Here is a 14,039-nt window from a genome sequence, read left to right on the forward strand (position 1 = left end):
GGATGCAGATCAGAGATGCTGCTAAACATCCTACAAAGCACAGGATAGCTGTTCAACAACAAAGAATTATCCAGCCAAAGATGTCATGCATGAGTGCCAAGGTTGAGAAACCCTGTTCTAGAGCATTCTTTTTATATCCTTGGAACCTAGTAGTTACTGTTGGAGTAGCCTTGTTTAAGAAGGGAGAAAAAAATCAACAAGCCAAGCCACGGGTCAGCACAAGGTGGGGATAGGCATGCCTATCCAACTTATCTTGGCTGCTGTAAAGCTGGAGATACCTAAACCTCCCAGTGACAGACAGGTCATACCAAGTGTGATTTCCTTTCTCTCCAAGGGCAGGTAGCTAATGCTGACCTCATTTGCTTTATTCTCTAGTGACTCTAACCGGCCAAAATGTAGATGGGCTGATCCTGTCCTTGTAATTCAATGAAAGGAAGGAGTAAGTATCTTTGTGCAGATTGGCAGTCTTTCAGCTCCGTGTCAGGCTCTGTCTTCCAAGGGTTTTCACATGTGCTCTTAGGGAAGACTAAGCTTGCTTTCCATGATGCAAAAAATCAAATGAGGTTTACAGGGTTTTCTCGTTCTGGCTCCATAGTAGGACAGACAGTAGCTGCCAAGTATATGTAGTCCCTGACCCTGGACTCTGCTCAACTTGAATTAGGACAGAGAATAGTCCTAGAGAAGGCTGCTGCACTGACATCCTGTCAGCCCAGCCTCAAAGACAAGGAAGGAAAAGGCCGACCGCCTTAGATGCTTCAAATGCACCACTAGAGGAAGTGAACCTTGGTGAGAAACCTACGGACCCGAAAAAGGCTTCCATTTTTCCCTCTTGTTTTTTCTTGTCTCTGAGTGGAAGAGTGAGTCTGAAGCCTGGCCTGAATACATAGTAAATATAAACACATATGAAATACAGAGTGCATGAAGGCACATGCAGGTTTCTTGATATGGCTCATCAGTAGGATGCCACCACCACCACACACTTCCAGACTGAAAGGCCAGGCTGGTTCAGGGGGTGCAGGCGGGGAGGTCGTTTAAGGCTCAGAATGATCTCAACTCTTGACTACAAAACCTACATAGGGAGAATTTAAAAATGAGGAAAGCCTCTTATTTTCAGACTTAATAGATTTCTTCTCTAAATTTCAAGTCTTTTTCTACCCTTCCCAGAAAGTTTACCTTGGGAGAATTCTTTGGCTTAAGTTTCAGTGAAATAAAGGTCTCTCTCCTTTCTCGCTAGTCTCCTGCTATGTACATACAAGTCCTTTTCCTCAATAATTAGAGTCTCTCTTGTTCAGGAAAATGGAATTTCCTGAAGAGATTAGCCAAAGTCTTTTCCTTCCTGTTTTCTGAAAACATGCTCAGTATTCTCCTTTATGATTTCTGGAATGATTTCTTCCTTTCTACTTCTAACAGAGAGATGAACCCAGGAAAGTGCCCTGAAGTCTTTGCCATTTCCATTTGCTAGATCCTCACTGGCTGACCATATTCTATCAATTATTCAGAAGTAATCGAGGAAAGAGCTTTTCCTAGCGATAACGACTTTCGGTTTTTTGTGTTCATTTAAGGAGGACATAATTTTTCCCATAGGCTAACTGCCTCTCCCTGCATTTATCACCACTATTACACAGTCCCAAATAAGACTAAGGTTCTCCACAGACTTGATTCATCTGTCTATTCCATCCATCCCCAATGGGCTTATTAGCTAGGTCAAAGCAGAGCCCATGTTTCTGTCTCACAGATTCGTATCCTCTTCTCTTCAGGAGAGTCTGTCCTGAGAGCATGATACCGTTATAAAAAGAAGAGCTGAAAACAAAGCTTATGATTTTTTTTAAAAACATTTATCTTCATCTCTGTTTTTTGCCTCTATTAAAAACAATTTTAATCTGAAAGCAGTAATACTTTATGAAGCTGGTGTGAGGGAAGAATAATCTATTGCGGCACAGTAATCCAGGAACTCAGCACACAAATCAAGAAAATGACTTAGTCCTCAGAATGGGTCCAAGAAAACCTTCCCTTTACTCAGCCCCCAGGGAACTGTGGAACTGACAGAGCTTTTCCTCTCTCATTGTTTTCACTTCCCATGAGCTCAGTATGAACTAAGCCACAAGTGTGCTCCTCCCCTTATGACCCCCAAGACCTTTGCTGGGAGGAGGCAAAACTGCCTCCCAAAGTCTTTGACTTTATAAGGTGGATCTTATAAGGTGGAACCAGGCTTCTGATTTGCATCCCCAACTTGGGGAGGATATAAGGTGGATCTTACTTATAAAGTGGAACCAGGCTTCTGATTTGCATCCCCAACTTGAGGAGGACAGACACAGAGCATTCAACTTTACCACTCTCCTTCTCTCATTCCTCTTTCAGTTTTGCCTTGTCAACACCAGTCCCCTGAAGATAAAACACACTGTGCAGGTGACCAGCTGATCAGTGTCTGGTCCCAGCCTTCACATCTCTAGTATTGGTGGTGGGAGGCTTATTCTTAAAAGTCAGTGAAACGAGACTGCTATAACAAGCAACTAAAGCAGCTACTGAACTCTGAGCACTACTACGCAACATACTAGGACACAAATAAAATATGGTAATGTCCAGTAATTTCTCAAACCTTCTAGCAACATCAAAATTCACAATGTCTCTAGAAACCCAGGATTAAATGAAAAGGAAATGATTATTGTTCTCAAATCCAAACACTCTATATGCCTGCCTGTGAATCCTTTTTAAAATTCTAGCTGGTATTTAACACAATTTTAACAGGCTTGTTTACTTCATTTTCTAGCTCATTGAAGGCTGGAAGAAAGGGGTAGGTTGCTAAAGGCAGGCCCAGTGACAGCAGTGAAAATAACAGCAGTAAGAAATAATACCTGATATCATGGTAATGGAGAAAAACCAGAAACTACACACTGTCCCCATACGTATATACACACTGACAATCCAGCCAGTATAGCAATGCAGAGGCCCTAAACAAGAACTTCAATACAGAACTCAAACTGCACAGCTAATTAGGAATATTTAATACAAAGCAGCTCCAAATGTTACTAATATTCTTGAAGAATCACCACAGGAGAGAACGGTATCATCTTTTTAGTAATGTTAACCTGCACTCATAAAGAAAAACTTACGCATAATATAGTATTTAGAAAATTAGGCAAATAAAATTTAAAATAATTCCCATATATGCCACAATCTAGTTGATAAAACTATTTTGAAGCCTAAAGGGATAAGTTTCAGTTTTATAAGAAATGCATTTAGTTGGTTAGACAGTTAATTCTAAGTAAACCGGATCCAAGTAAACTGGATCAATGAAGCGTGCCTGTAGAAGAGTCTTTGTTTTCAAAGAGCTTACAGTGGAAGAGGAAAGGAAATCGCATATGCTGAAGCAGGGAAGGTCACCCTGCCCCTGGAGCAGAGGTATGGGAGTCTCTAAGAGGAAAACATGTGGGCCCATGGGTTTGAATTTTCTCTATCTACCCTTTCCTTATTTGGGTGCCTCAAGAAACCCAAATACGATGACTTGCGTTGCTCCAAACTGCGCTATTTCTAAACATGGTAAAGGGCCGTTAGCCAATGTCTCACTGTAATGCTGAATATACCATAAACTCCCAGAGAGGCTCTTCTGAAACAGCCACCTTTCTGCACTTGGACCTTTCTACAAATTTGTGATCTCTCTCAGGACCATGTGGATCTGACCTGGTGACAACACCATCTCTCCACCCATGTTTTTAACAGAAAGAATCACAACAGGAAGGGACTCGGAGAGACAACTTAACTCTGATGGAGTGTTAACTGTGTAAGTGGGAATAATCAACACTAGTGATGGAAATAAAGTGTGAGAAGTATTCTTTCCAAATCCACTCCATACATCAAAAAGGAAAAAGCAGTAGAGAGGCCTCTAGCAGTGGAGTGAGATAATTTTAGGTATTTACAACAAAGTAAACTTTTGGGGCGAAAGGCACATACAATGAGAGCCAAGACCCAAAGTCGGTTCCGAGTTCCAAGATCCAGACCCACCAAACTTGTACTTTGAGTCAACTCCTCTCATCGTCCCCTGTTGTTTTAAATTAAACTCACAAAATTTTGGGACTCAAAGAATTAAAATATTTTTTTGCAACTAAGGCAACATATCTCAAACTCTATAGGCAGAGAACTTGTATTCTTGAGGAATCTGGGGTGTAATTTTAAGCTACTTACTATAAGTGGAAAATTTCTTTCAAGTGTCATGTTTTAATTTAATCCTGAGAATTCTGCATTTTATTCTATAATATATTAATCAAATAATTTTCCCTTGAAATCTGTGATAAAAATCAACACTTTAGATAGGTGAGCATGCCATGTTTATCTTATGGCTTCTTATATCTCAATTTGAAAAACAGAAACCTGAAGAAACAAGCACTGCTATTATAAAATCAGTTAATCTGAAATCAGAATTTCATAAGAGGAGGTTCTTAAGAGATGAGATTTGGACATTTCTTTCTATACCCTTAATTGGTTATAAAAACTGAAATAAATTTTAACAGAAAAATGTTTAAACTAATTGCTCAGAAGTCCAAGAGACTGTTCAGTTTCCAAAAACTATGCTTTGATGGTGATGGAAGTGAGAATAATGAAATCAGGGACAGAAGTTAAGATGTATACTCAATCAGTTTCCAAGTTACAAGAAAAGAAATATACATATTAGATAGGAAAAGACTGAAAAACAAGGGCAAGACTTACTTTAAAGTCTGCTAGTTGTTGGTTGATGATATCCACTTCAGTTCCCACTATCCATTGGAGGGCCTCTCCCTCCTCTGCCGCGGTGGTCATGTCATTGAGTACCTTCAATGTCCTATAGAAGTCCTCTACACGGCCCAGTGTCAGCTCCAGCTGCTCCTGACGAGCTTTACTCCTTTCTGTCAATTTGCCACACTGTTTGTTCAGGGCTTCTAGCTCCCTCTTGAGACCTAACAAATCCAGAGTCCCCTCTTCTTCCAGCATTTGTCGGCACTCTGCTTCAGAGGCCTCTATGTCTAACTTGAGAGCTTGGATTTTGTTAAGGAATAGCTGTACATCCTCAATTTGGGACTGGAGACTGTCAGTGTCTCTGCCGATAGCACTCATGCCATCTAGCTCATCATCCAGGTCTGCCAATTGAGAAAACATCTCTCGGACTCGGCAGTGAAATTGGCCGATTCCCTCCAGCTTGTTTTCCATCATCATGCAACTACTGTTCACTCTTTGCTTCACTTCTAGGAACTCTTGCTGGGTGACCTCAGCTTGATGCAGAAGTTGGGAAGCATCAGACCCATCTGGAGCATCTTCTACCAGACCCTGAGTAAAGTTCCTCAGATAGTCTACCTGAGGCTCCAGGGCCTGCAGCACTTCCTGTTGGGCTCTTAGCTTCTCCAGGTTCTTGTTGCTACAGGCTTGAGAGCCTAAAGCATCAAAGATCTCAAGTTGGTGTTTGGCCCCTTCGACCTTCTTTTCAATATTCTTAAAGCTTTCCTGGAACTCCTTGAGTCTCTGAGTCATTTCTTCGAGTGACCCTGTTTTGGCCTGTAGCTCTTCTGTAACAGAATCCATGTTCTGGTTGATTCTAGCCTTCTCATCTCGGATATCATCCTCATCTGTTTCTGAAGAATTGATCAGAATATCAGCAGCATTGTTCAATATTTCCAGCAGGGAACGACGCTTTTCCACCTCACTCAGCATAGCCTTTGATCTCAGGAGACTGGACTCTAGCTGCACTGGATCCAGAGTGACCTGCAAATCAGACATCTTGGCCTTACAATCTTCTATCCATGGCATGAGGTCTTCCACGTGCCACTGATATTTCTGAGCTTTCTGCAAACAGTCCTTGAGCCTGGATTGTCTGTCTGTGGTTTTTTTACTAAGTTCTTCCCATTGGCTTTTGAGCTCAACCAACTGGTTTTGTAAAGTCTTTTTCTCTTCTCCAGGAGGTACAGAAAGAAGCAGAGATTCTCCTTCAGCCACAATCACCTCATAGGAACCACTGTGTTGGTTAAGACTCTTCTGAAACTCTTCATTCTCCTGTAGCTGAGACTGTAGCCGCTCCAATTTTGCAGAAATTGGGCAGTTTTTTGCTTGCTGACTTTGTTTGTCATCCAACCAGGTTCTAAGCTCATCAAACATTTGCTGGAACTGCTGGGTGCTGGCAAGAGCTGCCTGGAGCCTGTTCATGCGATCAGCTGAAATGAGGAAATCAAATTTAAATCAATCAAGCATTTAAAATGTTTGCTGAGAGTATAAGGTCTAATCTTAGGGGAAGGAACCTAAGGTTAATTGAAGGCCTACCATAAAGGAGGCATATAGCTAGGCTCCCCCACTTACTACATCTTATTTAATACTCATTAAATCTTGTAAGGTGATCTAAGTAACAGAAGTAAACTTTTATTTCTAAGCTGGTATAAAGGCACAAAATGTCTCCAGAAAAAAAGGCAATGAATTAATGACAAATTTTTTCTTGTACAAGGTCATGATAAGAAGTCCAGAACATGTTCTAATTTTGTAAATGCGTGTGTATAAGTGCATGGTATAAAGAAAATAAGTGAGCATTAGCAAGGAATAAGTGTGTAACTCCACCTATAAGTACATCCATGAGCATGAATCTCTAGAATTATGCTATGTAGTGCTTCATATATTCCTTATGCCCAATCAATCTGCAATGACCAGCTCTCACTGCAGCTGAACAAAGGGATATATTAACACTATTCTGAGTCCAAAAGATACTACAGGGTCATTCTAGATTCTTGGAACTACCACTAAACCACTCCTTCTTTTGGTTTGCCATTAATAATGGCAGCAGTGTGCTCTTCACCCCGACTCACCTGCAAGGTCTTCTAAGCCTTTGAGAGGCAGGGCAACTGTTTCCAAACGCTTCTTCAGCTCATCCTTGAGGTACTGCTCACCAATGAGCACTGAGAGTTCATCGCAGAGTGTCTGCGCCTCCTTAATCTCATGATCTAATTGTTCCACATCTGATCGAATCTCACTGGTCTCCTCCAATTGCTGCTTTACAGCCTCAGGTTGGGTGCTGATGGCCGATTGGCCACTAAGTCGCTGTCCAACTGCCTTCACTTTCTGTGATAGGTCCTGGAGCAGTTCCTGGTACTGGGTGCTTTTGACAATAGCTTGGTCAATTTGGCTGGAACGGGAATTGAGTTTGTCTGTCAGCTCAATCCATTTCTGATTGATGCTCTGGAGTTCTTTCTGTACTTGGCTGCTGGGTGGAGAGACATCTCCAGAGCCTGTTAGGATGCCCTGAGCTGCCTCATTCAGCTGCTCATGCTGTTGCTTGCGTGCTTCAAATTCCTTTAGCATAAACTGTAATGGAAACGACACCAGGATGTTTAGAGAGAAAAGACAGATCTAAAAATGGTGTCAAAACAAAAACTGACTTTGGATTGTGCCAAGTAGTACTAACTTCTTTTGAACATAAACCAAAAAACTCCAAAGACCAGGTTATTAGGAATATACATATTATTTATATTGACTGCTGAATAAAAATTTGTTTTGAAAGGATCATTATGTCCATTTTATTTATTTTCCTTATCAGTCCTACTCTGTTTTAACGTCGGTTACTAAGGTCAGCCATGGTTGGGAAATTAAAGTTTGTTTTCCGGATTGGTACTTATCAGCTTTGCCAGGCAAAACCCAGGCTTCTGAACTGGGCACCTGGATCCCAGAGCCAGCTATATTACTGGCTGGGCTTGCTGTCTGAACTCTCAATACCTCTGTTTTCTTAGTTTCTTTCTTGGCATTCCAACAGCACATACAATCTGTACATTATAATATAGCACAATTAGATAATGAGCTTCTTTAAAACAAGTACTATGCCTTTTTATGCTTTTCTATCCACTGCTTTACTCATCAAAAAAGTTAGGATTTATAGGTTCTGGAGTCAGACTGTCTGGGTTCAAATCCTGACTCCATCCCTTAATAGCTGTATAAACTTAGGCAAGTTTTTAAAAAGTTCTCCAAATCTTAGTTTCCTCTTCTTCAAAATGAGGATAGTAAAGTACTTACTTGGCTGTTGTAAGGATTAAATAAGAAAATTTATGGAAAGTACTCAGCACTTACAGTGCACAAAAATAAGTAAGACACAACCTCAAGGAATAACAGATGTGTAAATAATAAACTATAGTAGAATATAACAAAAGTAAAAATGTTAAAACACTAATGTGAACATGAAACTGTGAAAGCAAGGAGTAAAGGTGATTAATTCTACAGGGGCTGACAAAAGTAGAAGTGGGCAATCAGGAAAGGCTTCACAGATGACATAATAAAGAATATGTAAGAGCAGAGAGTAAGGCTGGCTGAGGGGAGGCCCTAGGATTAGAAAAGGCACAGGGCTGTATGAGTGCGACATGTTCGGGGAAAAACACATTATCTGGTATGGGCAGAAACCTGGGTATATGGGGGCAGAGTTGAAAATGAGGTTGGCAAAACAAACTGGGACTAGATTATGAAAACTCTTATATATCGCATTGAGCAGGTATTTGGACTTTAACAGGCAGTCAAGAGCCACTGAAGCATTTTAATATATTCAGATATATGATTTAAGGAGATAACTTGATAATTGTGTGGAATAGAGACTAGACAAAGAAGCCCCTTAGGAGGCTGTTGCAATGGTTTAGGCCTGAGATTAAGCCTACCGGAGGCATTTAGAATGGAGGAGAAGGGATGGATTTAAAACAGTGGTTCTCGAATTATGCCCGCAGGAGTCCTAAATTCTTTCAGGGGATCCATGAGATCAGAACTATTTTTATAAGAATACTAAGGTGTTATTTGCTTTTAAAATTCTTGTTCTCTCATGAATGTTCAATGGCGTTTTCCAGAGACATGTGCTATCACAGCAGATTGAATGCAGAAGCAGATATGAAAATCTATGAGAAAATTCTATTAAGCTAGATAGTAAAGAGATTAGCAAAGATATAAAACAATGCCACTCTCATTAAATGTTTGTTTTTGAAAATGCATTTTTTATATAAAATGTTACTTATATTAATTTTATCGTTTTATCATTATTTTAAAATTAATACATATTTAAAAAGTTCCTCAGTGTTTTAATATAGTAAATATCCATAGATAGCAATAGATAAACACAAGCTCTTTGGGGTCCTCAATAAGTTTTAAGTGTATAAAAGGGTTTTGAGACCAAAAAGTTTGAAAACCACTGGATTAGAAAAATATTTGTAAACTGACTGAATGGGACTTGATAATTAATTGCATGCAGGGGCTAAAAGAAAGTTTTCTATCAAAAATTACTTAGGTCTCAATTTAGGGGACTTGGTGGATGGTGAAAAGAAATGCAACAAGTTAGGGCGGATGTAGAACAAAGAAAGGTTCTAGGCAGAATTTCATTGGAAATGACATAATTTGGCCTAAATTTCATGATGTTAGCCACTTAAGCCAATTTTTTTGAGGTTTGGTCAGCAGAAAAGCTTTCAGTAAAGCCAGAAGATATAAGTTATTGCATTAAGTAATGTGGATGGCTATCACTGGGGATTATAAGTAAAATATGATTCTACAATTTAGTCAGAAGTTCACTTTCTCACATCACTCATCTTACTGACTATTAATGATATTACTAATAATTGTTGACGATTTACTGTTTGACAGGCACCATGACAAAGACTTTAGAAATATCTCATTTGAACTAAAGATCAAGACTCTGAGAGGTTAAATGACTTGCCCGGGGACTTATGAAACCTACTTGCTGAGAGCAGCATGCAAACCCAGGTTCATGTGACTCTAATTTCTTTGCTCGAAAGCATTCAGCTATACTGCTCACCTGGACCTGCTGCTTTTGTGCATTCAGCATGTTGGGGTCAATAGACAGGGGCCCCAGCACTCCCATCATCAGTTCCTTCTCCATCAGCCAGGGCCGGAGTTGGGATTCTGCAGCCTGGAAGCAGGCCAGATGACTTGCAGATTCCTCTAGCTGCCTTTGCCGAGCCATCGTCACCTCCGTGGCCCTTTCCCATCGGGAATCTGTAGAGAGGAAATGAGAAAATATATTCCTTCACTCTCATCAACCACAAGCCTGATCCCTAAATTATGTTCCTAATATACTACAGGAAATGACTTATTTATTTAAATGTTTAAATATTTTTTTAAAGTTAAAAATAATCTTCCATTAATTTTAACTAAAGTAACACAAACAGTTTTGTATCTTGATTGTGGTAGTAGTTATATGAAACTAGACAGGGGATAAAACTGCACAGAAGTACATACACACACATAAATGAGTGCATGTAAAGTATCTTACACTATAAAGATATTATTTCATAGCCTTTTAAAAAATTTTTCTATATTATGAATATCTTCTGTGCCAATAAGTATTTTCATACCAATATTCATCTACATTACTTATAGTTCAATATTATGAACACAGCATAATTTATCTAATCCTTTCATTGACTAGTTAGATTATTTCCCATTTTTATCATCAATGCTCTATTTAGTTTTTGATTACAGCAGACTGTCACTTTGACTTGCCCAAGAAAGCCAAACTCCTGACACTTTGAGTGTGAAATCTCTAAATTTTTTTCCCTAATCAAGCTCACTCTTTAACCCTATCTGGACTTCTTATTTGCTTATGAAAATTAACTAAAAATAATTCCTGCTTTATAGGATATGCTAAAATGCTGTATTTGCTTTGAAGACAAGCAGTTTAGACAAAGTGAATTTGTAACACCCATGTGATAACTTACTGAGCTCCTCCTGCATTTTCTTCCAGTTTTCTGCTTCTTGTGAGTTAGGATATGCTATTAGTAATTCAGCTAGGGCTTCCTTTACTTTTTGGATTTTTGGAGAATTCTGTTCCAATTCCGCCAGGAAGGCCTAGGGAAAGAACATCATGTATGCCATGAGATTTCTGGATGGGAAACAAAGATGTGAGTGTGGAGGAAATGAGTGGAAGGTTGAGTGGCTATCAAGGCTCTAATTCTGATTCTATCCGTGACCTGTTTAGCTATTTAAGATACTTAACCTTTCTGCTTCAATTTTTATTTAAAATGAGAATCTAGATGGTAGTATCTAAATTTTTTTTATGTACAACACATCAGTAGAACCCAATAAGAAGGAATTAATAATCCCTATAAACTAAAAGTGTCGATACAATCATGACGATGATGATAACAATGGTGATGCTTATGTAGTTGGAGATGACATGCTATGCTCAATTGGAATATAAAAAGTTTTGGCAAAAAAAAAATTTTTTTTTAGGTGAGGCAACCCTTGGTTGACCTCACAGATTGCAAGGACCTTGTCAGTTTACAATCTTTTATTTTTTATTTTTCACGCCTACAGCATCTGATCTTCCTAGGTGGTTTCCCATCCAAGTACTAACCAGGCCCGACCCTGCTTAGTTTCCGAGATCAGATGGGATTGGGCTTGTTCAGGGTGGCATGGCTGTAGACGGTAAAAAAATTTTACAGGATTTTCTATATGGTTTTATTTCTTCTGATGTTCTTCCTAGTCCAATGTGTCAATCTGAAGAAAGAACTGCAATCACAGATATTTAGATCCCTCCAAGAGCTGGAAAGTCACTTGTTATGAGAATGGTTTGGTTTTAAGCATCATACAGAAAATGAAATCACATTCTCAATGAGCTCATGCATCTGAGGAGGGTTATTCTCTTTCTCCAAACACATCTGGTTTTGTTTCTGAATCTGATTTATAAAAATTTCTAATTTCATAGGTAAGAAGATTCCCTAGGAGAGTTTAGGCATATTCCTCATTTGAAAGTCAAACATGCTGCTCACCATGGCCCTGGGTGGTTGGCCATGTCTCACTCTCAGGTCCCTGGGCTCAGGCAGGAACACTGGTGCAGCAGTCTCTTCCCCTTAGTTTTTGGGATGCAGCTAATGTAAACAATACCTTGTTAGATTCGGCTTGGGCTCTCACTGTTTCTGTCTTGGTTGGAGATGAAGAGGCATCCATGCCTTTTAGGATTTCCTCTTTGGATTCCAGCCACTGTAGCACTGAGCTTGTCTCCTTCTGAACTTCCTGCATTCTGCTGAGGATAGCCCGAAGGTTTTCCTGGTGTCCCCGAAGTACTCCCCCAAGTTTCTCATATTTCAAGTTTATGTCTGACATGTCACATTGGATCTCCGTCAGATCTAGTATCATAGAAAAACAAATCAGATTGGGCATAGCTCTCCAAACAACCCCACTGGTTCCTAAACACTAAATTTCTCATCAGGATTAAGCATCTCTCCTAGTCCTTCTCGTGAACTAGAGATTATCTTCCTGCTAAATCACATAAAAGTTCCTATTTGCATACACAGAGTGAAAGAGCTCTCATTAATCTGCTTTTTGATTTCAGCATTATTACTCACATGTATGAATAAAACATGGGAACAACAAAAGTGAGGGGAGTTAAGGATCTGGGGCATTCTCCTGCTCTCTCTTCTCTGAACTACAAAGAAATCACCTAACTGGGAGGTCGAGGGTAGACTAGACTACCTCTAGTATAGCTTCTTTAAAATTCAAAGATTCCCATATTTTATCTTCAAGGTCTTTCCTCATTGGTTTGACCTAGTGGTACAGTTTTTATTTCTTTAGTATCTGATTTCACTTGCTGCCAACCCGTTAGCCTATAGCTGGCAAACAAAAAGGCATCGCACTTGCTTCTTCCTAGATTTTTACCCTCACACCCATCCTGGCAGCAGTTCTTCCACACATATATGGAAACATACACAGGTTCAAACACGAACACTGTCCTAACACACCCAACAAAGAGGCACTGTTGAAATGGCATTCTCACCTTTGCAGGTGTGGTATCCGTTTACACTGCCTACAGAGCTTCCTACAGAGGGCAGTATGGAACCTGAGCAGAAGGACAGAGAGACAAACAGGGCAAGACAAACGTGTTAGGAATACATAGAGGCACTGAATTTGTTCTTTGGCACTCACTTTGAGCTCAGGTATCAGGAAGTTAACACAGCACAAGACAACATACTCATGGAAAGAGACAAATCATTTTAGCTGCCAGGCAACAAAGTGTTACTTGAGGTGTTTCAGCTCCTTAGCAGTAATGATTTCTAACCCTTTCTAGAGGAAATCCAAATTCCCTTCTTAAATTTCCAACTTAAATTCTTTGGACCCTTCCCTAATTTTGTGAAGTACTGGTAAAATGATTAAGTCTTTAGAATGTTATTTGACATCCTTTAGAATGAGGATTTATAATGAAGCCAAAAGGTTCAACTTTAACATCAATGTCTTTCAACATAATAAAAATGCATAATATGTACAATCAAGGACATAAAAGTACCATTCTTTTAATAATGACATTAAAACCAACTCTTCTTATATTGTTTCAAAAGGAAGATTCCTTATCTTTTCTCTCATGACTTTCTGCTCTCCTTCTTAGATCAGAAAACAAATTCTAATTGCCAATAGATTTGGCTCATAAACGTTCCCATGAATTCTGCTTTAGGCCTTTGGTTCTGCTTCTAATTACCACAATTTCACCTGTGTTCTCCCCAAGTTGATTTCTTGTATTTTGGAGGCGTGTCCCAAGTTAATATTAGGTCATATAATTATAAAGATTAAACAGAAATCTGAAGAATATTCATGATATACTGTTGCATTAAAAGGACGGAATAAAACTCATGTACCCTGATTTTTCGCTGTGGAAAAAACTCAAGTTATATTAAAAAATGGATCAAACAGAAAGATCATATTCAATTGTAGTGTGGTGACAGCCGAAGGAAACTGGACTCGTAATTAGGTGAAGAAGGTCCTAGTCAACACCATCACTAACTCCATATGTGAGCCTTCTTCCCTAGGATATGAAGATAATACTACCTATCTTGTCAGCTTTCATGGGGTTACTGGAGAGAGGTGGTGAGGTAATGTATATGAAAGCACTTTATGAAACAAAAAGCATTACACAAATGTAAGGAACTGGAACATTCATGGTTTTTCAGAGTTGGAACAGAACTTTGAGAAAAATCAGGCTGGTGATTTCAAACTGATTTTCAAAGCACCTAAGGAGGTACTCTTTAGGGACTCTGTAAATGTTTGGTTCAAATTTAATATTCAGA

General features: G+C 39.4%; 1 protein-coding gene and 1 pseudogene across 1 annotated transcript in view; both read right to left on the bottom strand.

The window, feature by feature from the left end:
- MACF1 (microtubule actin crosslinking factor 1) overlaps positions 1 to 14,039 on the bottom strand; it is a 297,622-nt gene that overhangs the window by 70,526 nt on the left and 213,057 nt on the right. The window contains 6 exon segments of the mRNA XM_039850987.1: positions 4,702 to 6,173; positions 6,813 to 7,308; positions 9,779 to 9,978; positions 10,701 to 10,830; positions 11,869 to 12,110; positions 12,758 to 12,820. Of these exon segments, the coding sequence (XP_039706921.1) occupies positions 4,702 to 6,173; positions 6,813 to 7,308; positions 9,779 to 9,978; positions 10,701 to 10,830; positions 11,869 to 12,110; positions 12,758 to 12,820 (2,603 nt within the window).
- On the bottom strand, positions 11,290 to 11,408 carry LOC120593342 (uncharacterized; annotated as a pseudogene).

This window comes from Pteropus medius, unplaced genomic scaffold (genome assembly GCF_902729225.1).
Source record: "Pteropus medius unplaced genomic scaffold, Ma_sr-lr_union100, whole genome shotgun sequence".
NCBI classification, from domain to species: domain Eukaryota; kingdom Metazoa; phylum Chordata; class Mammalia; order Chiroptera; family Pteropodidae; genus Pteropus; species Pteropus medius.